Source organism: Nomascus leucogenys, chromosome 11, assembly GCF_006542625.1.
Source record: "Nomascus leucogenys isolate Asia chromosome 11, Asia_NLE_v1, whole genome shotgun sequence".
NCBI lineage: Eukaryota > Metazoa > Chordata > Mammalia > Primates > Hylobatidae > Nomascus > Nomascus leucogenys.
In genome coordinates this window covers 4,347,568-4,374,773 of record NC_044391.1, presented here as the reverse complement: position 1 = coordinate 4,374,773, position 27,206 = coordinate 4,347,568, and the positions used below count along the sequence as shown (strand labels likewise).

Here is a 27,206-nt window from a genome sequence, read left to right as displayed (position 1 = left end):
GAGAAGCTAGTGGCCACAGGTGCTCCAGGCAGATGGCTGGGCAATATGTTACCTATAATATCATCAGGCAGGACAGGTGCAGTAATATCTGTGACTCAGAGGCAGCCTGAACCAACTAGAGGTACGATGTTCACTCAGTCAAAGGAAGCAATGGCTTCCAATATAGGAAAATTATACTTCCAAACAAGGAGCTCAAATATATTCAAATGATTTTTTAATTTTTCCTGTATGGTATTTATGATACAAGGTAGGTCATGTGTTTACTTCCTAGAGTCAGGGAAGCCTCAGTTCAGGAATTACTTTGTCCAGCTTTAAGAGAAATCCAAAGTCTATAGAGTATGCAATCATTAGTAATTAACAGTCATAACAGTGTAATAACTCAATGTGTCATCTGCAAACTGGTGCAAGTCCACTAACAAATAGTTACTGATCCATAATGAAGTAACTACAGAAACTAAGTATTTATAAATGTTTATAGCAACTTAATATAATTTTCTGTCATTAGAATTAAAAGATTAAAAACAAAGGTTTAGGGGGGTGGAGCCAAGATGGCCGAATAGGAACAGCTCCGGTCTCCAGCTCCCAGCCCCAGCGACACAGAAGACGGATGATTTCTGCATTTCTGCTTGAGGTACCGGTTTCATCTCACTAGGGAGTGCCTAACAGTGGGTACAGGACAGTCGGTGAAGCGCACTGTGCGCGAGCCGAAGCAGGGCGAGGCATTGCCTCACTCGGGAAGCGCAAGGGGTCAGGGAGTTCCCTTTCCTAGTCAAAGAAAGGGGAAGCAGACGGCACCTGGAATATCGGGTCAGTCCCATCCTAATACTGCGCTTTTCCAACGGGCCTGGAAAACGGCACACTAGGAGATTGTGTCCCGCACCTGGCTCGGAGGGTCCTATGCCCACGGAGTCTCGCTAATTGCTAGCACAGCAGTCTGAGATCAAGCTGCGAGGCGGCAGCGAGGCTGGGGGAGGGGCGCCCGCCATTGCCCAGGCTTGCTTAGGTAAACAAAGCAGCCAGGAAGCTCGAACTGGGTGGAGCCCACCACAGCTCAAGGAGGCCTGCCTGCCTCTGTAGGCTCCACCTCTGGGGGCAGGGCACAGACAAACAAAAACTCAGCAAGAAACTCCACAGACTTAAATGTCCCTGTCTGACTGACAGCTTTGAAGAGAGTAGTGGTTCTCCCAGCACGCAGCTGGAGATCTGAGAACGGACAGACTGCCTCCTAAAGTGGGTCCCTCACCCCTGAGCAGCCTAACTGGGAGGCACCCCCCCCAGTAGGGATAGACTGACACCTCATTCAGCCAGGTACTCCTCTGAGACAAAACTTTCAGAGGAACTATCAGACAGCTGAATTTGTGGTCTCACGAAAATCCGCTGTTCTGCAGCCACCGCTGCTGACACCCAGCCAAACAGGGTCTGGAGTGGACCTCTAGTAAACTCCAACAGACCTGCAGCTGAGGGTCCTGTCTGGTAGAAGGAAAACTAACAAACAGAAAGGACATCCACACCAAAAACCCATCTGTACATCACCATCATCAAAGACAAAAAGTAGATAAAACCACAAAGATGGGGAAAAAACAGACCAAAAAAACTGGAAACTCTAAAAAACAGAGCACCTCTCCTCCTCCAAAGGAACGCAGTTCCTCACCAGCAACGGAACAAAGCTGGATGGAGGATGACTTTGATGAGTTGAGAGAAGAAGGCTTCAGACGATCAAACTACTCTGAGCTACGGGAGGAAATTCAAAACAATAGCAAAGAAGTTAAAAACTTTGAAAAAAATTAGAAGAATGGATAACTAGAATAACCAATGGAGAGAAGGGCTTAAAGGAGCTGATGGAGCTGAAAGCCAAGTTTCGAGAACTACGCGAAGATTGCAGAAGCCTCAGTAGCAGATGCAATCAACTGGAAGAAAGGGTATCACTGATGGAAGATGAAATCAATGAAATGAAGAGAGAAGGGAAGTTTAGAGAAAAAAGAATAAAAAGAAATGAACAAAGCCTCCAAGAAATTTGGGACTATGTGAAAAGACCAAACCTACGTCTGATTGGTGTACCTGAAAATGATGGGGAGAATGGAACCAAGTTGGAAAACACTCTGCAAGATATTATCCAGGAGAACTTCCCCAATCTAGCAAAGCAGGCCAGCATTCAGATTCAGGAAATACAAAGAACGCCACAAAGATACTCCTCGTGAAGAGCAACTCCAAGACACATAATTGTCAGATTCACCAAAGTTGAAATGAAGGAAAAAATGTTAAGGGCAGCCAGAGAGAAAGGTCGGGTTACCCACAAAGGGAAGCCCATCAGACTAATAGCTGATCTCTCAGCAGAAACTCTACAAGCCAGAAGAGAGTGGGGGCCGATATTCAACATTCTTAAAGAAAAGAATTTTCAACCCAGAATTTCCTATCCCGCCAAACTAAGCTTCATAAGTTAAGGAGAAATAAAATACTTTACAGACAAGCAAATGCTGAGTGATTTTGTCACCACCAGGCCTGCCCTAAAAGAGCTCCTGAAGGAAGCAATAAACATGGAAAGGAACAACTGGTACCACCCACTGCAAAAACACGCCAAATTGTAAAGACCATCGAGGCTAGGAAGAAACTATAGCAACTAACGAGCAAAATAACCAACTAACATCATAATGACAGGATCAGATTCACACATAACAATATTAACGTTAATGTAAATGGGCTAAATGCTCCAATCAAAAGACACAGACTGGCAAACTGGATAAGGAGTCAGGACCCATCAGTGTGCTGTATTCAGGAAACCCATCTCACGTGCAGAGACACACATAGACTCAAAATAAAGGGATGGAGGAAGATCTATCAAGCAACTGGAAAACAAAAAAAGGCAGGGGTTGCAATCCTAGTCTCTGATAAAATAGACTTTAAACCAACAAAGATCAAAAGAGACAAAGAAGGCCATTACATAATGGTAAAGGGATCAATTCAACAAGAAGAGCTAACTATCCTAAATATATATGCACCCAACACAGGAGCACCCAGATTCATAAAGCAAGTCCTCAGTGACCTACAAAGGGACTTAAACTCCCACACAATAATAATGGGAGATTTTAACACCCCACTGTCAACATTAGACAGATCAACGAGACAGAAAGTTAACAAGGATATCCAGGAATTGAACTCAGCTCTACATAAAGTGGACCTAATAGACATCTACAGAACTCTCCACCCCAGGTCAATAGAATATACATTTTTTTCAGCACCACACCACACCTATTCCAAAATTGACCACATAGTTGGAAGTAAAGCTCTCCTCAGCAAATGTAAAAGAACAGAAATTATAACAAACTGTCTTTCAGACCACAGTGCAATCAAACTAGAACTCAGGATTAAGAAACTCACTCAAAACCGCTCAACTACATGGAAACTGAACAACCTGCTCCTGAATGACTATTGGGTACATAATGAAATGAAGGCAGAAATAAAGATGTTCTTTGAAACCAACGAGAACAAAGACACAACATACCAGAATCTCTGGGACACGTTCAAAGCAGTGTGTAGAGGGAAATTTATAGCACTAAATGCCCACAAGAGAAAGCAGGAAAGATCCAAAATTGACACCCTAACATCACAATTAAAAGAACTAGAAAAGCAAGAGCAAACACATTCAAAAGCTAGCAGAAGGCTTGAAATAACTAAAATCAGAGCAGAACTGAAGGAAATAGAGACACAAAAAACCCTTCAAAAAATTAATGAATCCAGGAGCTGGTTTTTTGAAAAGATCAACAAAATTGATGGACCACTAGCAAGACTAATAAAGAAGAAAAGAGAGAAGAATCAAATAGATGCAATAAAAAACGAAAAAGGGGATATCACCACCGATCCCTCAGAAATACAATCTACCATCAGAGAATACTACAAACACCTCTATGCAAATAAACTAGAAAATCTAGAAGAAATGGATAAATTCCTCGACAAATACACCCTCCCAAGACTAAACCAGGAAGAAGTTGAATCTCTGAATAGACCAATAACAGGTTCTGAAATTGTGGCAACGATCAATAGCTTACCAACCAAAAAGAGTCCAGGACCTGATGGATTCACAGCTGAATTCTACCAGAGGTACAAGGAGGAACTGGTACCATTCCTTCTGAAACTATTCCAATCGATAGAAAAAGAGGGAATCCTCCCTAACACATTTTATGAAGCCAGCATCGTCCTGATACCGAAGCCTGGCAGAGACATAACCAAAAAAGAGAATTTCAGACCAATATCCTTGATGAACATTGATGCAAAAATCCTCAATAAAATACTGGCAAACCGAATCCAGCAGCACATCAAAAAGCTTATCCACCATAATCAAGTGGGCTTCATCCCTGGGATGCAAGGCTGATTCAACATACGCAAATCAGTAAATGTAATCCAGCATATAAACAGAACCAAAGACAAAAACCACATGATTATCTCAATAGATGCAGAAAAGGCTTTTGACAAAATTCAACAACCCTTCATGCTAAAAACTCTCAATAAATTAGGTATTGATGGGACGTATCTCAAAATAATAAGAGCTATCTACGACAAACCCACAGCCAATATCATACTGAATGGGCAAAAACTGGAAGCATTCCCTCTGAAAACTGGCACAAGACAGGGATGCCCTCTCTCACCACTCCTATTCAACATAGTGCTGGAAGTTCTGGCCAGAGCAATCAGGCAGGAGAAGGAAATAAAGGGTATTCAATTAGGAAAAGAGGAAGTCAAATTGTCCCTGTTTGCAGATGACATGATTGTATATCTAGAAAACCCCATTGTCTCAGCCCAAAACCTCCTTAAGCTGATTAGCAACTTCAGCAAAGTCTCAGGATACAAAATTAATGTACAAAAATCACAAGCATTCTTGTACACCAATCACAGACAAACAGAGAGCCAAATCATGAGTGAACTCCCATTCACAATTGCTTCAAAGAGAATAAAATACCTAGGAATCCAACTTACAAGGGATGTGAAGGACCTCTTCAAGGAGAACTACAAATCACTGCTCAATGAAATAAAAGAGGATACAAACAAATGGAAGAACATTCCATGCTCATGGGTTGGAAGAATCAATATCGTGAAAATGGCCATACTGCCCAAGGTAATTTATAGATTCAATGCCATCCCCATCAAGCTACCAATGACTTTCTTCACAGAATTGGAAAAAACTACTTTAAAGTTCATATGGAACCAAAAAAGAGCCCGCATCGCCAAGTCAATCCTAAGCCAAAAGAACAAAGCTGGAGGCATCACGCTACCTGACTTTAAACTATACTACAAGGCTACAGTAACCAAAACAGCATGGTACTGGTACCACAACAGAGACATAGATCAATGGAACAGAACAGAGCCCTCAGAAATGATGCCGCATATCTACAACTATCTGATCTTTGACAAACCTGACAAAAACAAGAAATGGGGAAAGGATTCCCTATTTAATAAATGGTGCTGGGAAAACTGGCTAGCCATATGTAGAAAGCTGAAACTGGATCCCTTCCTTACACCTTATACAAAAATTAATTCAAGATGGATTAAAGACTTATATGTTAGACCTAAAACCATTAAAATCCTACAAGAAAACCTAGGCAATACCATTCAGGACATAGGCGTGGGCAAGGACTTCATGTCTAAAACACCAAAAGCAATGGCAACAAAAGGCAAAATTGACAAATGGGATCTCATTAAACTAAAGAGCTTCTGCACAGCAAAAGAAACTACCATCAGAGTGAACAGGCAGCCTACAGAATGGGAGAAAATTTTTGCAAACTACTCATCTGACAAAGGGCTAATATCCAGAATCTACAATGAACTCAAACAAATTTACAAGAAAAAAACAAACAACCCCATCAAAAAGTGGGCGAAGTACATGAACAGACACTTCTCAAAAGAAGACATTTATGCAGCCAAAAAACACATGAAGAAATGCTCATCATCACTGGCCATCAGAGAAATGCAAATCAAAACCACAGTGAGATACCATCTCACACCAGTTAGAATGGCCATCATTAAAAAATCAGGAAACAACAGGTGCTGGAGAGGATGTGGAGACATAGGAACACTTTTACACTGTTGGTGGGACTGTAAACTAGTTCAACCATTGTGGAAGTCAGTGTGGCGATTCCTCAGGGATCTAGAACTAGAAATACCATTTGACCCAGCCATCCTGTTACTGGGTATATACCCAAAGGACTATAAATCATGCTGCTATAAAGACACATGCACACGTATGTTTATTGCGGCACTATTCACAATAGCAAAGAGTTGGAACCAACCCAAATGTCCAACAACGATAGACTGGATTAAGAAAATGCGCACATATACACCATGGAATACTATGCAGCCATAAAAAATGATGAGTTCGTGTCCTTTGTAGGGACATGGATGAAACTGGAAACCATCATTCTCAGTAAACTATCGCAAGGACAAAAAACCAAACACCGCATGTTCTCACTCATAGGTGGGAATTGAACAATGAGAACTCATGGACACAGGAAGGGGAACATCACACTCCGGGGACTGTTGTGGAGTGGGGGGAGGGGGGAGGGACAGCATTAGGAAATACACCTAATGCTAAATGACGAGTTAATGGGTGCAGGAAATCAACATGGCACATGGATACATATGTAACAAACCTGCACATTGTGCACATGTACCCTAAAACCCTAAAGTATAATAAAAAAAAAAATAATAAAAAACAAAAAATAAAAATAAAAAAATAAAAAAAAGGTTTGGCCTTGTATTTTGTTTTTTCATTTTATTTTTCTAATAAATCATTTTATTATATTTTACAAAAGTATTTCAGTCCATGGAAGAATGCAAACATAAAGAATTGGCCCTCCAACACCAATGAGTGGAGAAGAACTTGGTATAAGATAAACTTCCATAACATTTAACTCAGGCTTGTGTTTCACCAGGAACTCAGTGGACAATGCAAGCCTATGAGAATAGAATCAGAAGGGGCTTAGAACCTAACATAAATTCTCCTTTTCTAACCCTAATCATCCATAATAATATGAACGCTTACCTTTTCTATTTTCCAGCTGGAATTTAGCACCAATATCAAGTAGGTATTTTACAGTATCCAGTCTGCAGCTTTCAATGGCTCTATTTAAAGGAGTTGAGTTGTTGATTGAAACTGCATCTATTAAAGCTCCAGATTCAACAAGAAGCTCAACAATGTCTTGTTGGCCTGCATGGCATGCAAAATGAAGTGGAGTCCACAGAAAATTATCTGTTGCATTAACGTTAGCTCTGTAAAATAAGATAGATGAACAAACCAAAAATAGTGGTTTTCCAATGACTGGACACTAAAAATGCAAAGTAAGATTTCATAGAGTTCTATCAAGTTGCTAAATTGTAAACTCTGTGCCATAATTTTTCTTCAAACCTCTTAATTCTGCATTATATTTGACAGTCTTAACTTTCTTTGTGTATGTCTACATTAAAAGGCACTTTAGATTCTAGAGATTACGGTTTTGCAAAGGTTAAAATCAAGGAAAATTATAAAACTAGATCCAATGAAGATAAAAGCTGACAGGACATATAAAAGTTATATTAATTCATTTTGTGACTTTCTCTGCATGTAACACAATTTTAAATGAAACTTCATTATTAAAATTCTAAATATTACCATGTATTATTTAACATTTCAGTCCTTTTTAGAAATTTGCTGTCCAGAAGTTCATATTCTCATTAGTTGCTCTCTTGATAATATACAAATTTGAGTCTTTCTTTAACGTTAAAGTACTAAGATTAGTACTTTATTTATCAAGTATGCAATTACTGTATTAACGAGAGCTTTACATATTTTAACTCATTTAATCTTCAACTAATCTTGTGGCATGAGTCCCACTGCAGTCTCATTACATACATGACAGAACTGAGGCACAAAAATATTAAGAAACTCACCCAGGTTATACAACTATGGTAGAAGAAGGAATTAAACCTGAGTGATTGTTGTAGCCTAAAAAGTTAAGTATTATAAAACTGTCATGATTTGATATTTTAAAGATATTTACAGTACCAAGGAAAAGGCTGCTCCACACTGGAGGAGGGCAGCAGGTTTTGGGACCAAAACATGTTATTATAGCCACCATTCCACTTGTTTGAAGTTGTTGAGATCCCCAAATAGAGGCAGATTAAAAAGTGACTCCACAGCATCTAGGTGAAGCTCTGAGACATTACTGAGCTGTGCTGCCACTGACAGAAGGCCAGTAATAATCAGAAGACTCTGTTTACCCCAAATAAACACTTACTGGCCTTCACTTCGTGCATAATTGCTATTGGCAAAATATATTTGTGCACACACAATCCTATGCTCCCATTATCCTGGTTTCCCATATAAGATTTACAGGCTTAATTAATTTATTACAGGCTTTAATAAAGGGGCTAGGAATCTAACATAACATAAATCTAACATAAATGCTCCTTTTCTAACCCTAGCCATCAATAATATGAACACATGCCTTTTATAGGGCATTTTATAGACTTTAATAAAGCCTATAATAAATCAGCATTTTTAATAAAGCATTCCTTAATAACATTCTTTAGTGAAGCCTATAAGTGTTAATAAAAGGCTTTTATATATTAAAGCCTTATTATAGACTTTAATAAAGTAGCACTTTTCTATATTACTAAAATTCTGTCGTCTTTTCACTTCCTTGAAATGTGAAGACTCGTGAAAATTTAAGCCACACTCGACTGAGACGCATACCCTTCTTCAAGAAGAAACTTGACCACATCTATGTTTCCACTTGCACACGCCGTCATGAGCGGAGTTTTGTAATAATTATCCTTCATATCCACAGGTATTCCTGATTCAAAGGCCTTTTTCAGAGAAGCCAGATCCCCTGCTTTGGTGATAATATTAATGTTTGAAAATACCTTCTCTGAATCATCAATGTACCAAGCAGAGTCATCCTGAATGGGATGTTCTGGGGGGTGATCTCTGTTAAATCGGCTGCTGTCAGTGACATTCTCACAGGTCTCAATCATGTAATACGGTGGCCCACCATCCTGCCTGCGTGGAAACGCATACTCAGGAATGACACAGATTGGAAGGGGTAAGACAAATTTCCCTTTCTTTCCTTTTTTGCCCATCCCTTTTTTCTTTTTCTTAGGTCCATACGATCCTAAGACAAAAGACTTGCTTAAATATCTGGTTCCTTTAAAGAATTCATTAATATTGACCCCTCCTCCCCGGGTTTTCTCGTGAAGTTGAGCGATGGCAGCCAGCTGTTCTGAGCTTGCATAATCTTGCCTTTCCTCCAACACCATCACGAAGTCGTTCTTGCTGATGCTCCCATCACCCCTGTCTAAAACCGAAAAGGCTTCCCGGAGGAAAGCCTCACGTTCTACAGACCAGTCGTGCAGTCTAAGGGCCCACAGTGGATTTGGATTTTTGGCTCCTGGCCTGGCTAGTTTATTAGCGATTCTCTCCGCTCGGCGTATTTCTTTGCTTGCTGCTTTGAAGCCGCCTTCCTTAGCCACAGCCCTGGGCGTTTTATGATCTAAATTCTTCCATTTCAGGTCACATCCTAAAACATAAAGCATCATAATTATGAATGGTGCCAAGGCATTTGCATGGCTAATAAATGACATTCATCCAACTGTTTTCTTAATTTCTTATGATTAGTAAAAAATGTGTCCCCAAATTATATGTATATAGAGATGTGCACATTCTGCTGTTATAATTACAAAATTGAGCTGTAATTTTTTTTTTCTGTGAGCATCACTTTGGTGAATTCTGAAGAAGATAAGTTTACAATTTACAATAGGATTAGAACATTGATCCCTAGAGATATTTGAAACACATACCATATTGGTACACTTGCTCAGGGGACGTCAGGCCAACAGGAAAAGAGCAAGGATACATTTGAATCTGGAAAGAAGCTGGATTCAAACAGCTTACCTAGGACCTTATGAACTCAGATCTGAACCTGAAAAGATGCAGAATACCTGCTTCCTTTTGAATGATTTAAACTGTAAATCTGTGTATAATTTTATTTTTTCCATATTCTTCATTAAATAATGTCATTTATACTAATCTGCTGTTTTGTGGTATGGCCATGTAAACAACCTTCACAGAGGAAAAAGTAATTTGTAATTAAACCTGAGGAGTTGAGCATTATATTTATGTGCAAGTTAGACATTAAAATTCACTTTCCTTTTTGATCCCTTATTTAACAAAACGATGAGACCAACATTATTTATAAATATTCACCGAAGAAATAAACTTTTTTGAAAATGTTAGGGAATCCATTTAGTGCTACCAAAAAGGCTGTGTTGTCTATAATAAGTGTATGTATAAGTAAGACTTTGAAGAAGCAGTCAGATCATGTTTTTCAAGATTAATACTTTCCTTAGTATTGCCAAAAGTTAAAATTTTATATGATGGGTAAAAAAATGGAAAGAACGAATAACACCTACTATTTGATAGCACAACAGGGTGACTATAATCAATAATAATTGTATGTTTTTAAATAGCTAAAAGAGGGTAATTGGATTATTTGTAACACAAAGAATAAATGCTTGAGGGGATGGATATCCCATTCTAGAGGATGTGATTATTAAGCATTGTATTCCTATATCAAAACATTTAACATACTCCACAAATATATACACTTACTATCAAAAAAATAAAAATTAAAAAAAGAAAAATCTATTTTACTACAGACACACACACACACACACACACACTCTTTTATACTCAGGCTGATAATTTTACTAGTAGTAGAAAAACTAAAAAGGACTATGGGGACAATAAAGTTTCTAAAATTTCTATACTGGACAGTTTTAAGAACAGTGACTCTACAGTGTAATTCCATAGCATAGTAATTCCATAGTGCAATTCCATACTAATTCTGATACGCTGTTTTTACTTAGCTATTTATTTTGCTTACTCAGAGTGTCTGGGGGTTTTTGATCCCACTTCTCAAGCCACTTCTTCTATGTACACCCAGCACTAAGGACCAAAGGATTTTCATCCTGCTTTAGTTTACCCTCTGCAGCTTCCAGCTTAATCCTAGTTAGAAACTTCCATGTGTATGAAAGACTCCAACATCCCACTTTAAAGAGCTAAAGGCAGTTTTCCTGTCCTTTTGACTTGGAGCTTTCTGTCTCCTCCTTTATAATTAGTAAATAAAGATCTAGTCATTCCTTGTGAGACTTATGCTCCTCTGTGGTAAAGACATTCAACTTCCAGCTGGCTGGTGCTGCAGAACTCAGGGAGTTGAGGGCCCAGGAAGAGGAGGTGGAGGATTCCACGAGCTCCTCTCCTCTTCCCTTGGATGTGGCTCTCACATGCTTACAGGGAGTTGTCAGTTGCTCCAGCAGGGGGACGAGGGGGTGAAAGAGGACCATCATGTGGAAATGTGAGAAATGAATGCAGCCAGCACAAATGCTTTACAATTAAGTACAGAACAGACTAAACCCAGGGAGCTTATTCAGAAACAAGCATTTGATCGCTAAGGGTTTCTTGCTGCTCTGATTGCCTTAGATATAAGATTCTAAAGGTAGAAATGTAACTGACAACACTTCTGCTGTGAAACTGGGTCACCCACATAGGATCTGGTGACGTGTTTATATTTCCGAACACGCACAGAACTCAGAACATTTTCAAACATTTGCTTTAAAATGGTCTCATGATTGATTCTTCTAGGAAAATGGATCTTTTCTGCATCACTGAGTTAGGCCTTTTTGCATGACCCAGGCTCTGGTCCTCGGCTTCTCAAGGTGCTTTCTGTGACTTTATTCCAGGAATACATAAATGATAGAGTATGGGTGATATTTGTCCCAATAAGAAATAAGTCAACATATTAAAGTTAAAGGAATTTGTCTCAACTTGAGTGGATCTTTAGTTTTTAGAAATACACAATGTTAAATCTGAAATGTCAGAATAAACTGCTAATAGAGACAGATTTGAAAACTAAACCAATTAAGACAGTTTGAGAGAACCAGAATTGCATTTGATATATTTTTTTCTCATTTGCTAAAAGGGTTTATCACACTGGGGACATAGGGAAAGTATACATTTATACAACTAAAAATGGATGTTATGCTATTATAGTTATGCGGGCATGTTAGTTTTATTTATAATTTTAGTGACTTGTAAAATTTTGTGTCTGTGTGGAAAACAGAAAAATAGAACACTTTCTTTGCTCTATTATAGAGTTGTTGGACTTTAAGTTTTTGCCTATTTCTCATAAACTAGAAAAAATATATACAGTTCTGCAAAATGCAGTTCTATCTCTAACAGAGGTAAAAAGCTTTTAATGTGCATTTAATTAGCATGTAATTAACAAAAAATTCATATCCTTAAATATAATTAACTAATATTTTCATTTTAAGAAACTCATTAAGCTATATATGATATAGTTCATATTTCTAAATTAATACTTTAAAGCTACAGGAAAATCTGAAATTAAAAATTCTGCTTACATTTCAAATATTCCATGAAAATTTTCATTTCATGTTTTCCCCCAAATTATTTTCCCATAACTGCAAATTATCCAGAAAAGTTATCTTTGCATTTGACACAATGGAACATTTTTTAAAAAACTAAAAATTCAAATGAAAGCAAATGGTTTCCAGTGTGTGTCCTTTTTTAGATTGATGTTGGCATTTTTAAAATAAGGAACTTAATCAACTGTAAGTTTTTTGTTGTTTGTTTTTTGAGACACAGGCTGGAGTGCAGTGGCACGATCTTGGCTCACTGCAACCTTTGCCTCCCAGGTTCAAGTGATTCTCGTGCCTTAGCCTCCCAAGTAACTGGGATTACAGGCGCCGTCACCACGCCTGGCTAATTTTTTTTTGCATTGTTAGTAGAGGCGCAGTTTCGCCTTGTTGGCCAGGCTGGTGTTGAACTCCTGACCTCAAGTGATCCACCTGCTTCAGCTTCCCAAAGTGCTGGGATTACAGGCATGAACCACCACACCCTGCCCTCAACCATCAGTATTTGAATAATTAGTTGGCTCAGGAACAATCCCCTTTAGGTTTTTAACAATAATCTAAAATTTTTGGACAAATGGGTTTTCGTCACTTTTAAGAGCAGATTCATGATTTAACAGAGGGTAGTATAAGAAATAATTTTCAATTTTCTTTCTACATATGAGTGAGGTTTTGCTATAGAAAAAAATAAGCCACTGACAAGTGATAGGCCCAAATTCTCTGCTTATCTACGACATGGGTAAATCATAAGTACTTTAAGCACAAAATTGCTAGACAATTTTACCTCGCTGAGCTATATATTTACAGCAATCTGCAGAACCACCCATGGCAGCATAATGAAGTGGTGTGTTCCCATTTATCGAAATCAGCCCCATGTCTCCATTGTAGGCAAAAAGAAGCTTCAAGATCTGTAAAAGAAATAGTGGATATTGTGGAGGAATAGGAATGTACATCTACTATATAGAGACTGACAGCTAGACCGGCGCTATCCAGTACAATATCGATTAGCCACGTATGACTATTGAAAATTCAAATTGAAATGAACTAAACTGAAAATATTTAAGTTTCATTTGTTTGTTTCACTAGCCACATTTAAAGTACTCAAAAGCCACGTGGCCATTGTGTTGTACTGTGTTGTATAGCACAAACATAGAATATGTCCATCATCACCAAAAGTTCTATTAAATAGCATTGATCTAGAGTATAGAAAGCTCTATACTTAGAGGGGACACTACCATTTTTGTTAGCGTAGGTAATTTAAGAAAGCATCAGAGCATGGAAAACAGCATCCAAGAGGAAAATTCTTTACCAAATGTGGTTTCTATCTTTGTATATACTTTTATTGCAGGGAAAATAGTGATATAAATGAAGATAACTATGTTAAAACTCAAAGAAATTGAGTAAAGAAATTTCAGATGAAATTCAGAATTTAAAAAGAAGTGTTAATTTTTATTTTGTTTCTGCAATGTTACTGTATCAGTGAGATATTCTTTGCTGTATGTTTAGATAATCAGAATACTTGAGTTTAAAATTCAGGTATATCATTATCTAATACACACAAACACCATGGAGATAAGAGTACGAGGGCGGCCGGGCGCGGTGGCTCACCCTTGTAATCCCAGCACTGTGGGAGGCCGAGGCGGGCGGATCACGAGGTCAGGAGATCGAGACCATGGTGAAACCCCGTCTCTACTAAAAATGCAAAAAAAATTAGCCGGGCATGGTGGCGGGCGCCTGTAGTCCCAGCTACTCGGAGAGGCTGAGGCAGGAGAATGGCGTGAACCCGGGAGGCGGAGCTTGCAGTGAGCCGAGATTGCGCCACTGCACTCCAGCCTGGGCGACAGAGCGAGACTCTGTCTCAAAAAAAAAAAAAAAAAAAAAAAAAAAAGAGTACGAGGGCATTGTTCTCCCATAATTAGATCATATCATATTTTAAAGATTCTAGTATGTAATGAAGGCATAAAATACAGTAGTCCCAGGTGGCAGAAGTTTTAAATTGTTATCATCGAGTGTACAGAAAAATACTATGATAATATTAAATAAGTAAATTAGCAAACACATAAAACTAAATAAAGAGATAAAGTTTTTAAAAATAATAATTTTAGAATTATTTGGGGAAATCAAGATGAAAACAACATAGGCAACTCAGAAAAATGTCTGCCTTGGCGTACTCTATATGACATATAAAAAATTTGAGAAAAAGGACAGAAAAGTTTTAGCAACAAATTTTAAAGCAAAGAATAGATTATTACATCGAAAAAGCCTCCTTTAGCAGCAAAATGCACGGCGTGATGCCTGTCATTGTCAAACGTATTCACTTCACCTCCTCTTTCCAATATACCTCGAACTATTTCCACTACCCCTTCTCTTGACGCCTCCATTAAAGCTGTGCGGCCTGTGGACTGGACATGAAACAGATGAGATGCTGTTTATACCCATCATATTAAGTAGCAGAATCAGTACAAATACAGTCTGAATCCATTTGGCCTTAGCTTTACACGTAACAAGTTTAGTTCTCTACATTTTTCTTAGCTTCATGTAACAAAGAGGAAAAATTAAGCAAGTACAATGGGTCAGTATCCAAAACGTAGAATTCTAAAATCAGAGTCAAGGTCACACTGCATGCCCCTGTGAGAATATCATGCTAAAAAATGTATTTCTTGCAAATAGAGCAGAATAAAAAGGGAGAAAGAGAGATAAAACATCAACACTAATATAAAATTAGGTCATAGGTGTTTTCTAATGAGAAGAAAATCAATGTTTAGTGTCAAGAAAGGGCAATTACAAGAAAACTCAAAATTAGCCAAATAAGGAGAGTGAACAAAATTGATATAAGAAACAACAGAACTAGGCTGGGCGTGCCTGTAATCCCAGCGCTTTGGAAGGCAGAGACAGGCAGATCACTTGAGGCCAAGAATTCAAAATCAGCCTGGCCAACATGGTAAAACCCTGTCTCTACTAAAAATACAAAAAAATAGTTAGTGGGGCATGGTGGCGTGCACCTGTAATCTCAGCTACTCGGGAGGCTGAGGCAGGAGAATTGCTTGAACCTGGGAGGCAGAGGTTGCAGTGAGCCAAGATTGGACCACTGCACTCCAACCTGGGCAACAGAGTGACACTCTTGTCTCAAAAAAAAAAAAAAAAAAGCCTTTTTTACTATTTCCTATAATGGTACCTTGACATTATGCATAACAAATACCAAGTTTCCAAGCATAATTAGGAAACAGACTGTAGAATCACAGCAATATGAAGATAACAAAAGTATACCATCTTCAACCATTTTGAATCAAAATGAACAGTCTATCAGCTAACAGGATAATGTCATCATATTTAAATGCAAAGATTATACTATGCTGTAATTGAAACAAGAAATATTTGCAATAACAAGAATAGCCATACTGAGTTGATTGCATCAGGATTGGCTCCTTTTTCCAAAAGTGTCAGGCACACATCTTTAACATCATGCGCATCTTCACAAGCTCTAAGGAATATTGGCTTTCCTTCATAGGTAGAATTGTTGACATCTGCACCATGTTCAAGGGCGATCAGAGCACAGCGATAATGCCGCTTAGTCGGTAAAATGCAGTAAAACAAAACACCTGCAGAGAAATAAAATCCCCAGAGAGTATCTAACATCTATACATATTTGACAGGAAGGAAAGTAAAATTATTAAAAATCCTTATTTAGCTAGTTAAAGGCATATCTGCCTCGGTTTCCTCTCTGAAACCAACTAAAAACACCAAGACAGAAAACAAAAAACAAGAAATCTTAATTCCCGACATAGTTAGAAAACAGTCACAACCACATGTGGTAGGACCTGGCTTATGGAAGAATTGGAGTGCTGATAGGGGAACGCTGTTGACCCTGAGTATCTGGCATCTTGTAGTATGTACCGAGTGTCCCTTCTTGGAATGAGCAGGGCTATAGCTCTATGTGTGCCAAAAGGCTACTGGTAAGTCCCCCGGTCCCCTCTAAAACTGTAGAATGGCAAAAGGGATGGCACTGGCTGATGAAATGTGTAGACTGGCCATGTTTGTAAGAAGCAGGCTGTCGGTATAGCAGTAAAGAGATGAAAAATTAGATGGCAAGTGGCTCTGCCATTTTAGCAAATCGTTTTGTTCCATTGGAGAAAGGAAAACGCTAAATCCCTACACCCAGGATCTGTAACATACAGGCCTTCAATATAATCCATGTCAAAAGCATACTACACATCAGGGTTACTGTTATAAACCCAGGGCAGAGTGTCGCTAAGAAAGTCCTAGGTAAATAACAATCAAACTCCAAACTGACTTTGTAACGAGTTCATTCCAGAAAAGGGACTTCATTCAAAGAATAACCAAAAAGAAACCACTATGCAACCTATTAAAAAAAATACTGCAAGGAAAAAAGAAACTGATAACGAAAGCCATGCAAAAAGGGTACATACTAGAAAAGATACACCAGTGAAAATTACTGGCTCATTCATTTCCATGATAGCAATGAAACTAAATATAACTTGTTCTAAAATAAAAGTGCAAAGATAGACCTGAATCATAAGATTAAAAGGGTACGTTGTGTCTTAGGAACAGTTGATTAAAAACAGTCAGCAAGGCATGCCTAGGTAAAGCTAGGCAAAGAAACTGTCTCATAAGAATCCAGGCAAAAATTCAACTAATCCATAAAGGGGAAAAGTCCAGCTGCCCTCAAAAATTTATCACAACAACATTCAATGCTACACTATAATTAAAGGATCTCTCCACTATAACTTGGGAAAAAAACCAGGGAACTTTTATACCCAATCAATACTTTGTTCATGTGAAAGCAACAGACATGTATAGTCTTAAGGGTATAAGTAATCAGGGATATAAGCCCAAAGAAGTGACTTAACTACTTGATGGCAAAAGTGAGTTTTCCAAGAGATCAATAGAGAATATGTGACTAAAAGAACAGTCATAAATACTGAATCTCTTTAGCCACAGAACCAAAGCTAAGTCACCTTAGTAATTTTAGATAGAGAAAAATATATTGCAATTCATAATAATGTAAAAAAAATATAATTTATCAAAAATTTGGAGGGAAGGGAAGGAAGGAGAAATAGTATAAGTATTTGATCTTCTCATCTTTTAGGGCTAAGACTGAGATATTATGTAAAGCAGGTAAGGAGATAAAGTACAGGTACTTATTTAAAAGAGAATCATTGAAAGAACTAAGTAATTTGACTATAAAATTGAGTGGTAGAAGGGAAGTAGCAGAGGTAAGAGGAAGGGTTATTGTACTAATCTTATCTAATTTGTACTATTGTACTAATCTTACTAAACAGTAAAGAATCAATGAATACTGTTTAAGATGCTAACTCAATAAAGAGGTTTAAGGGCATATGAAGTATCAAGTTAACTACTAAAATAACTAAAAACAGCCCATTAATTTTAGAAAATACACTTACAAGCATATAAAGAAAAACACACATATACAGCAAAGTAAAACAAATATATGGGCCATATATGACAATACTTTCACATATATTTTATATATTAGATATATTTTGCCTTCACAATATAAAATAAATGATGTTTCTGAAGCCAAACCTATGGGAAATCTAGATAACTATAAATTCCACCATTAAAATAGAAAATAAAATCTATATGAAAATCAAAACCTAAATATATTTTATATAAACTGATGTACCTAAAATAGGGTTACTCAGAACAGTCAAAAAGAAAAAAAAGAAAAGATGGTCAAGGATATTACTGAAAAGAGGAAGTCAAAGACAGAGCAAGACATAGAAGGGCAAGAACGAGCAAAACAACAACAGCAGCAACAACAAAACAACCTAAGCATAATACCCAAGGAGGCTGAATTCATTACAAAAGGCCCAGAGCCACTTATGAAATGAATATTTCATAATGATGGCATGTGCAACACACAGTTAAAATGTATCTGGGCTGACTCTTTAAGCCACAAAGAACACGAATCAGCATTCCTAAATTGAAGGGAAAACAGTATGAAAAATATTGTACCTTATCACAGAACTGGCATATGGCATTGAGGACTGAGTACACATTCCTATAAATGCAAAAACCAATGGAATGGGAATGGGTGCTATAAGGAACTATTATAGCTTAACTTTTAAGGAGAATGATTCCACACTGTAATTAATTCCCTAGGACAACACACAAGAAAGAATGTATTAGCTCAGAGCTTTACCTTCTCCATATTCTGTAAAATTGTTCCAACAGAAAGTGCAGCTTAGGCCTAGGGCATGTCTCACATCCTATGGACCCACTTAGCCATTTAAATGTTTGCTTACCCTTTAGGAACGATGTACAGTGAGTCAAACATGAGTCACCAGAAAATAGGATGTCAATGACAGAGAGGGTACTGTGGAATAAGCAAAGCAGTTTGGCCACTGGCAGCCAAACGGAGGGATGTGCAAGCCGAGTGAGGCTTGTCGACGTGGGGAAGAGATAATGTACTCCGTACAATGGGCAGTACCATGGGTTATGCAGAGTGAGGGCTGCAGGCAGCCATCCTAACAAGCTTATGTGTGAAACAAGATTTTACATTTGTTTCCTTTTATAGTTTCAGTTCTGCCCATGAGATTTGTTTCCTTTAGCCATATGCCTGTTGCGTTTGCTCCAAGTATTTACTTGACCTTGTTTCCAATTTTACCTTGATTAAAAAAAATTTACACTTTTACATTGTTATGCTATAGAATTTCTCTTTTTTCTTTGTGATTTGTATCTCTGTTTCAAACTCAGTAAGTTAAACGTTTCTCTATTATAGTGTTTCCCAAAGGTTAGTCCACAAAACTCCAGGCATATAAGATGCCATTAAAAAAAAAAAACTATTTTGTGGTCAAATAAATAGGGAAAATGTCACCATTTTTGAGCCAACAATGTGAAAGATAAGTGCCTAAAATGTGTCTCTACTGAATGCGACTGTGGAACCAATTTTGCCTGTAGTACTTCTCAATATCCTGGCAATTCAGTGGTCCACGGAACACACTTTGGGAAATGGTATTCTATAGAGCTTTGAGAGGATACCGTTTTTTCAGGATTTAGCATTTCAAAATACATCTGGCCGCTGAATGCATCTGAAGTTTATTTTGTTATGTGGTACAATTAAATATGTAATTATCCCTTTGCTTTGTCCTCTTTTGTTCTAAGCAAGTAATCATATCAAACACCAAGTCTGGAGACAGCTAGAAAAGTAGATTTTGCTCTTGTCAGTAAATATTCACATTATCCAATGAGATTAATTTCTCCATTGCAGGGCTCATGTTAATGGCCTTGTATCTGCAGCAACTCAGGACAACTGCTTAAACCTACCAGTTTACATTAAGCTTATTGGTAATTATCTCAGTTATTTTTATGAGGCTGTGTCAATTCTTGCCTGAACCTTAAGTTACTTGGGCAATAAGTCCTCAGACCATGGTCTTGAGATGATGGGATTAACGGTGTGGAAGTGCAGCTGTTTGATCTGAATAATTGTTGAAAGGTCACGTCTAAAGTTTGACGTTGTATTTCCAAACACATTTTTAAATAATCCTAGAAAGTTGGAGTTTATGCCAGAATTGACTTTAGTCCTTCCAAGTTTCCAAGTGCAAGTCCTTCCTACATCAGACTGCTACTGAGGAGGTCAAAATCCTTTTGGAGTCCTAGGTGTAGTACTGCACCAAATTCTAAAATGTAAAAAAAGAATACGGAATGCTCGACTTCATCTTCGTTTTAAACAAGAGTTTATATTTTATAATGAATGATCAGTGTGTATAATTTCAAAATTCTTCACATTTAAAAGAAACCACCAAACACAAATTAATCTAATTATATGAGCAAGCTCTCATAACTGATTTCCCTAAGATATAGCTATCTCATTTTCAAAGTACGAGGAGACAGTAGGTTTAGGTATAAGAGTGAGAATTTAGCCTTTCCCTTAAAACCTTAAGTAATTCACTTCTAAAGTTGGAAAACAAAAAGAGTCCATGTTATTGCTTTCTGGCTACAAAGTGAATTAAAATCTGCTGGAGAGGATGTCGGGATTTTTACCTTTTCCTTCATTATCAACTATAGTCATATCAGCCTTTGCCTTTGCTAATATTTCCATTGACAATTCATGGCCCAGTTCTGCAGCCCTCATTGTGGGAGTACAGCCCATTCGGTCTTGCACATCAGGGTGAGCACCAAGGTCAAGGAGAAAGCTGACCATATCGATATCATTGGAAACGGAGGCTAAATGCAAAGCACTAAGTCCATTAACGGGGTCTGTATAATTGATTAGTTCAGGGTATCCAAGCTTGGTCAGCTTCTCTATCTGCTTCTTGTCTTTGTTCCGCACACATTGAAGAACTTTGTAGATCTGTAAGTTCTCAAGTCTCTTATCTGCTAAAGCCATGCTTGACCAGCTCTTTGAAAATGCTTTCTGGACCGAAACTAAAACTGAAGCAAAAAAAAAAGGAAAATAACTCAAAGTTAATTTTATCATCTTCATTTTGATTAAATAACAATATTTTGGAACCTCCTTAAGAACAGAGATTGTTTTTTAAGAAATGTTCAGAAAGTAGGATTTACACATAAATACCAAAAACATTGAGAGGGCATAAAGTTAAAACAGTTCAAACAAATCTTCCATCATAATTAAAAATAGTTTGCCAGGTGGTTTTCTTATTATCCATTTAACCTTCCCTCCTCACCACACTTTCCCATTTTACCATGAAGAAGCTGAGGTTAAACTGCCATGGTAAGGGTTCGAGTTCCCACCATCTATCTACATGGTTTCATACCAGCACAACAGAGAGATCATACAGGTTTTAATAGTTTTAAGGTGTTATAAAAACATATAATTTTGAGGTGTTCATTATAAACAGAAATCTGCTGGGCTCTGTAACATATCAAAGATGTGATGAGTGATTCCTATGTCATCTTAAGTGGAAAATATGTAATTAAATGGCTGCAAGGAAACTGCAAATCTTCATAAACAATCCCCCTGTTAAATTGTGATGGGCATTCTAGTATGTAATTTTACCTCCTTGTATGGAAAAACTTTTGGATTGAGTAGCAGGCCATGCTAGGAATGATCAGTTATTTCTTCATTTCTTATGAGAAAAGAACCCCATTATCACATAGGGAATCCTATCCGGGTCGTTTGGATGGGGCTGTCCCTTCTGTCCCCTGCCAGAGGAAAGGGTCTGTGGCCTAGGCTTGGCCCATTTGAGGGAACCGTCCCTTTCCAGGTACACCGAAGCTCAAGCATATGTGCATAAAAGACATCAACCAATTAGCAGCCCATCATCCAGAACTATGAGGGAAGACTGTTCTGCTGAAGTTGTTAAGCAGTATGGTGTGGCGCTGGGGCTGCAGGTAGCTCTCTTGGGTGCCACAGAGAGAGTCCATGCTTGGAAGATGGAGATGAGATTGATGGCATTAGTTGCAACATGGATTCCATGGTGCCAGAAGCCATCTACCACTTTATGTGTAAATATATCTTCTCCCCCCGCCACCTTATTTTGGCATAAGCTAATTAGCTGGGTTTCCAACATTTGCAATGAAAAGATTCCATCTTACTACAAAAGCTGAAACTATGCACCATTTTTCTCCATCGCAAGCCTGCTCCCTCACCTACATTCTCTACGGCGATGAGCTCTCTCTCCTTTACATGTGTCTCTCTAGGCATCACAACATCTCCATTGCCTGCTTCCATCCAACATCAATGCCCCCTCTTGCTCAGCCTCCTTTGCTGACTCCCCGTTTCAAGAAGCCTATGTTGGGTGCCCAGGGCTAGGTCCTCAAGACTCTTTTCTGTCCTCACACACTCCCTTGGTGTCTCACCCTATCCCATGACCCTCGACCCTCAGCCCAACTCTCGCTCTGTCATCCAGGCTGGAGTGTAGTGGTGCAATCTCGGCTCACTGCAACCTCTGCCTCCCGGGTTCAAGCGATTCTCCTGCCTCAGCCTCCCGAGTAGCTGGGATTACAGGTGCCCACCACCACGCCTGGCTAATTTTTGTATTTTTAGTAAAGACAGGGTTTCACCATGTTGGTCAGGCTGATCTCGAACTCCTGACCTCAGGTGATCCACCCGCCTCAGCCTCCCAAAGTGTTGGGACTACAGGCGTGAGCCACCGGGCCAGGCCTCCTTTGCCTTTTAATCTGTTTATAACGTGTGGTGGACTAGGGAACCAACTGAGGCTGCCTCAGAGTCATCCACTTGGACTTTGCTGCACGGCTTGGTGACATTCACCTTAGCTGCTATTTATGGCTTGTTTTATTATTATCAGCCATATTCCGATTAGGTGCAGTGTCATCATACTGCATATGTATATGTGTCATCTATGGAATAGGCCAAGATGCTCCTACATAGTTAATGATTAGATTGAATCAATGCCACTTGATTTGTGAAAATAGGGATCTCCCAGTCAGGGACTTCAATGTTGCCTCTGTTAGCATCCATCCCACAATGATGAATTCAGTAGGTCCATGGGTCGGTTTCCTGTGGACTGCCTCCCTCCCAGCTAAAGCCCTGAAGTGCTGGGGAGAGGGCAGCACCCTGTGTAGTGTCCTTTACAATCAACTGCTAAGACTGACCAAGAGCTCACCCCACTGCAGGAAATCACGCAAGTGTAGCCCTTGGGTCCTGGGTTCCTTGTAAATTGAGCGGCATAGAGGACCCTCCACATACGAGGACACCTGCACTTTTCCCCAGCATGACCCTGGGCCACCTTAGACACATCTAACCATCTACCAAGGTAGTGGAATAGAGCAGAATGTCTTGACTTGAGGTCCATGTTCGGGGTCTGAATACTCGGAAATTACGTGAAAATCTGTGGGAATGTACGTGTGTTCAGGTCATTTAACTCTCAAAGGGGGCTGTGCGACAAGGGAGGATCATTAGAAAGAGGAAGGGAGGAAGGCAAGCTTGGTACATTGCAGGGTAGGGTTTGAGGTGGAGAAATCCGCTGTGATCCTCCCTTCCCTGTATCATTATTTACACAAACTAGTTGGATAAATATGGATACGCTGCCTACCTAGTTTGTACCTCAGTTTCTGCATCTGTGAACTGGGAATAGCAATGGTGCCCACTTCATGGGGCTGTGTGAAAAGGAAACGAGATATGATCCTTGTAAAACATTTAGCAAAGTCCTTCAATATAGGCTCCTTATGAATACACCAAACTTTTGTGGGTTTCAGCTCACCCACAAGTGTAAGCGATAGTTTACATGTTGGGGGTTCTCTACTGTGCTTTCCAGTTTTTAGTCTCCAGAAAAATCTGGAGAAGAGAGGAGTGGAGCGGGTAGAGATGTAAAGTCAAAGGAAAGGCCACGTGTCCTGCTCACCTCTTAGTCTTCCGGGCGATCTCTGGGCACCTATGCGCCTGGGCCTGCTGGGACGACCGCGGAGGCCCCTGCTTTCGTTCCCTGACGCTCAGCGCTGGCCCAGCCGCGACCTTGGGCTCCCGGAGCCCGGCGGAGGCGCCCAGGCGTGAATGGTGTCCCTTTGGGTGGGCTGGCGAGCTGGCGAGCGGGACAGCAGGGCTGGGTGTGTGTGTCCATGGGCCCCGGGTCCCCAGAAGGCGAGCGCGCGGGCAGGTGAGCGCGGAGGGCGGCGTGGGAGCCCGAGGGACCGGGCTGATTGTGAGCTTCCGCCACGCAGGGCGCGGCTGCCGAGGCAACCGCAGCGTGCGCGGTGGGGCGGTGCTCGCTTCCGCCTCCGCCTCCGCCTCCGACCCCGCCTCCGACCCCGCCTCCGACCCCGACCCCGACCCCGCCCCCGCCCCCGCCCCCGCCCCCGCCCCCGCCCCCGCCCCTCGCGCCTGGCTTCGACGCCGTGGCCGGCCTGGGCGGGATCGGGTAGCTGCGCTGGGCGTTCCGGGGTGGAGCGCAGAATGCTGCTGTCTTGAGGATTCCGCCCTTCTCTCATCCTCTTCTCCCACCTCCTGCCCTGGGTCAGAACGTAATTTAGTTATAAAATTAAAGCTGTATATGGCAATTAAAAAATGAAATCAAATATACAATAAATAGTTTACAAAGTACAATTAAATGAAAAATACAATAAATTACACAATAAAGCGAAAGTGCTACTCTCAACTGCCAGAGATTGTTGTAAATCTTCCCAGAAATTTTCTTTCCATAGTCTAGGATGCATATATGCTTAAAAAATATTTATACACAAATGGAAGCAAATATGGAGATCATTTTATTTCAGGGCCTACAAATGCACCATAACACCCCTCTCTCTCCCTCCGCACATACTTTTTGGCGGAAAATTCTGAAAGCTTTGGTTTGATTATGTGAATGTAAAACATATATATGTGTGTCTATATATATATATATGCTTTTTAATGCAGTATGTAATTGCTTCCAATTAAAAACAGTAATTCCTTACACCAACCTACCCTATTCTACTCAGAGACTGTTTAAAAATGTTAAGAGCAAAGACATGGAATCAACCTAAATGCCCATCAGTGATAGACTGGCTAAAGATAATGTGGTACATATACGCCATGGAATACTATGCAGCCATAAAAAAGAACAAAATTATGTCTTTTGCAGGAATATGGAGCTGGAGGCAATTATCCTTGGCAAGCTAACGCAGAAACAGAAAACCCAATACTGCATGTTCTCACTTATGAGTGAGAGCTAAGTGATGAGAACACATGGACACATAGAGGGGAACAGCACACACTGGGGCCTATTGGAGGGTAGAGGGTGGAGAGTGGGAGGAGGGAGAGGATCAGGAAACATAACTAATGGGTACTAATCTTAATAGCTGGGTGAGAAAATAATTTGTGCAACAAAACCACATGACAGAAGTTTACCTATATAACAAATCTGCACATGTACCCCTGAACTTAAAAGTCAAATAAAAAATAATAAACATGTTATTAAGGACTATTTCATGCACACCAAAATATACCGTAAAATATATGGAAAGTACAAAAAATACAAAGCATACCAGAGGTAAAGAAAAAGCTAGGAAAAATAAAGGAAAAAGAAAAAGGAAAAAAAGTCTGCCTCTACTGCTGTACTTATGTGTATTTCTTCCCAACACTGCCTCCTCCTCTTCCTGTTCCCAGAGATAATACCTGTTCTGAATTTTACATTTATCATCCCAGCCTCTTAAAAATGCATTGCTATATATATGAATGCCTCCCTAAATAATGCACGTTTAATATTGCATATTTTGAGAATTTATAAAAATGTGGTAGAATGTTGTGAATTGTTTTGATGAGTTTTTTCCTTTCAACGTCTAGTTTTTGAAATGTATCTTTGTTGATATGTTTAATTGGAGTTCCTTTATCTAAACAGCTGTATGCTATTCCATTGTATTACCATTCCACACCCCTTTCAAATAAATTCCACTATTGATAGACATTTGGGATGTTTCCAGAATTTGCTACTAAAAGCAATACTATTATGATCATGTTTATACATGTCTTTGGATGCACACGTTCAAGAGTTTCACTAGGGTATATGTCTAGGAGTTAAATTTCTGGGTCATAGGTTATTTATAACAAGATAAAGACAACTTGTTTTCCAGATATATATAGCAATTTAGACTCCCATCATCAGTGTGTATCTTAGCCAAAACTCGGTTTTGTCACACAAAAAACTTTCTGCCAATCTTGGTATCAATGCTCTTTCATAATTTACTTTACATGACCTGATTACTAATTATTAATCTGTAAGTTTGATTCCTTGGAGATATTTGAGTGTAAATTTATTGTCGAGCTACCCTCTTCACCCTCAACTACTTACCACATAACTCTCAGATTATTTTAACAGAACCAGGGCACCGTTTCTTGAACTACTGTTTCTCAGTGTAGGCAAAGCCTCACATTTGAGTTTGCTTTTTTGACATAATGGAGCCTAGCAATGATGAACAAGTCACTCAGGTTCCTTGAGTCTCAGTTGTAAAATCAGAATAATATGAACTTCCCTCACAAGCCGTAAAAGAAGTATGCATAACAATGAGATAAGCTCCATCTTGGCTCTGTGGTTGATTCTTGGGGAATACTTCCGTGGATAAACAGTTCCAACTATGTATTATAGGTCATCAATAGATCTTTCCAGTGATAATCTTCCCCACATTTGGAGACAAAGTTGGTATCAGTGACAACCTTGTTTCTGTTCTGGAGAAAGTTCCTGAAGTTATTTGAGAATCTGGTAGATTTTGGAGGAAACACATCTAGAAGACTGAAAGGAATAGATTAATAATATGTAAACTCTGCTTGGGACATATCAGAACTACTGGCGCAAATATTTTGAATAGAAGTTGGGTAAGCATTTGTTGGTTGATTGAGACCTTGGAGATAAGCATGTGGTCTGATTCACTCTTCTAACTTTGTTTTAGGGAATTTATTTTTTTTCCCCTGAAGGGGTACTGAGTTTCATGAAATAATCTTTGATTTTATAATCAGGTAACTGAATGATAGAACAATAGATAAACACATTTAATTTCAATCTTTTTAACCTAGGGAGGCTACTAAAGTTGTTATTGCTGAACTATTTAAACAACAGCTTCATGCTAACGAGGAGACAGGCAGGGCATGGGTAAAGTTTTGGAAATCCCAGATTAGTAATTAAACACAACCTTTCTCCTCTTTCACCAGAGGACAACTGAGAACACTGCAGAGCCTTCTTAACTTGAACTTTATCATTTTTGCCCTGAGCTATCTGGCAGTAGAGTTGTCAGAATTTGGACAACACAAAGGAAAAATGGGAGGAAAGGGTATTAAATATTCCTACTGCTCAAAACATAGCTAGGTGGGAGGTGACAGA

At 39.2% G+C, this 27,206-nt stretch overlaps 1 protein-coding gene across 5 annotated transcripts in view; it reads right to left on the bottom strand.

Moving 5' to 3' along the window:
- ANKEF1 (ankyrin repeat and EF-hand domain containing 1) overlaps positions 1-24,095 on the bottom strand; it is a 54,304-nt gene extending 30,209 nt beyond the window's left edge. For 2 of the 5 annotated variants that reach the window (XM_030821982.1, XM_030821981.1), the window contains exons 1-6: positions 20,479-21,689; positions 15,853-16,052; positions 14,706-14,855; positions 13,238-13,361; positions 8,720-9,542; positions 7,031-7,257 (exon numbers count right to left, since the gene is read on the bottom strand). In XM_030821982.1, the coding sequence (XP_030677842.1) occupies positions 7,031-7,257; positions 8,720-9,542; positions 13,238-13,361; positions 14,706-14,855; positions 15,853-16,052; positions 20,479-20,920 (1,966 nt within the window). In that variant the 5' untranslated portion in view covers positions 20,921-21,689. Of the gene's footprint in view, positions 1-7,030; positions 7,258-8,719; positions 9,543-13,237; positions 13,362-14,705; positions 14,856-15,852; positions 16,053-20,478; positions 21,690-23,762 lie in introns of those variants that run through there. The other 3 variants (XM_003252633.4, XM_030821984.1, XM_030821983.1) reach the window with 3 other exon arrangements.
- Between the last annotated feature and the right edge of the window lie 3,111 nt (positions 24,096-27,206).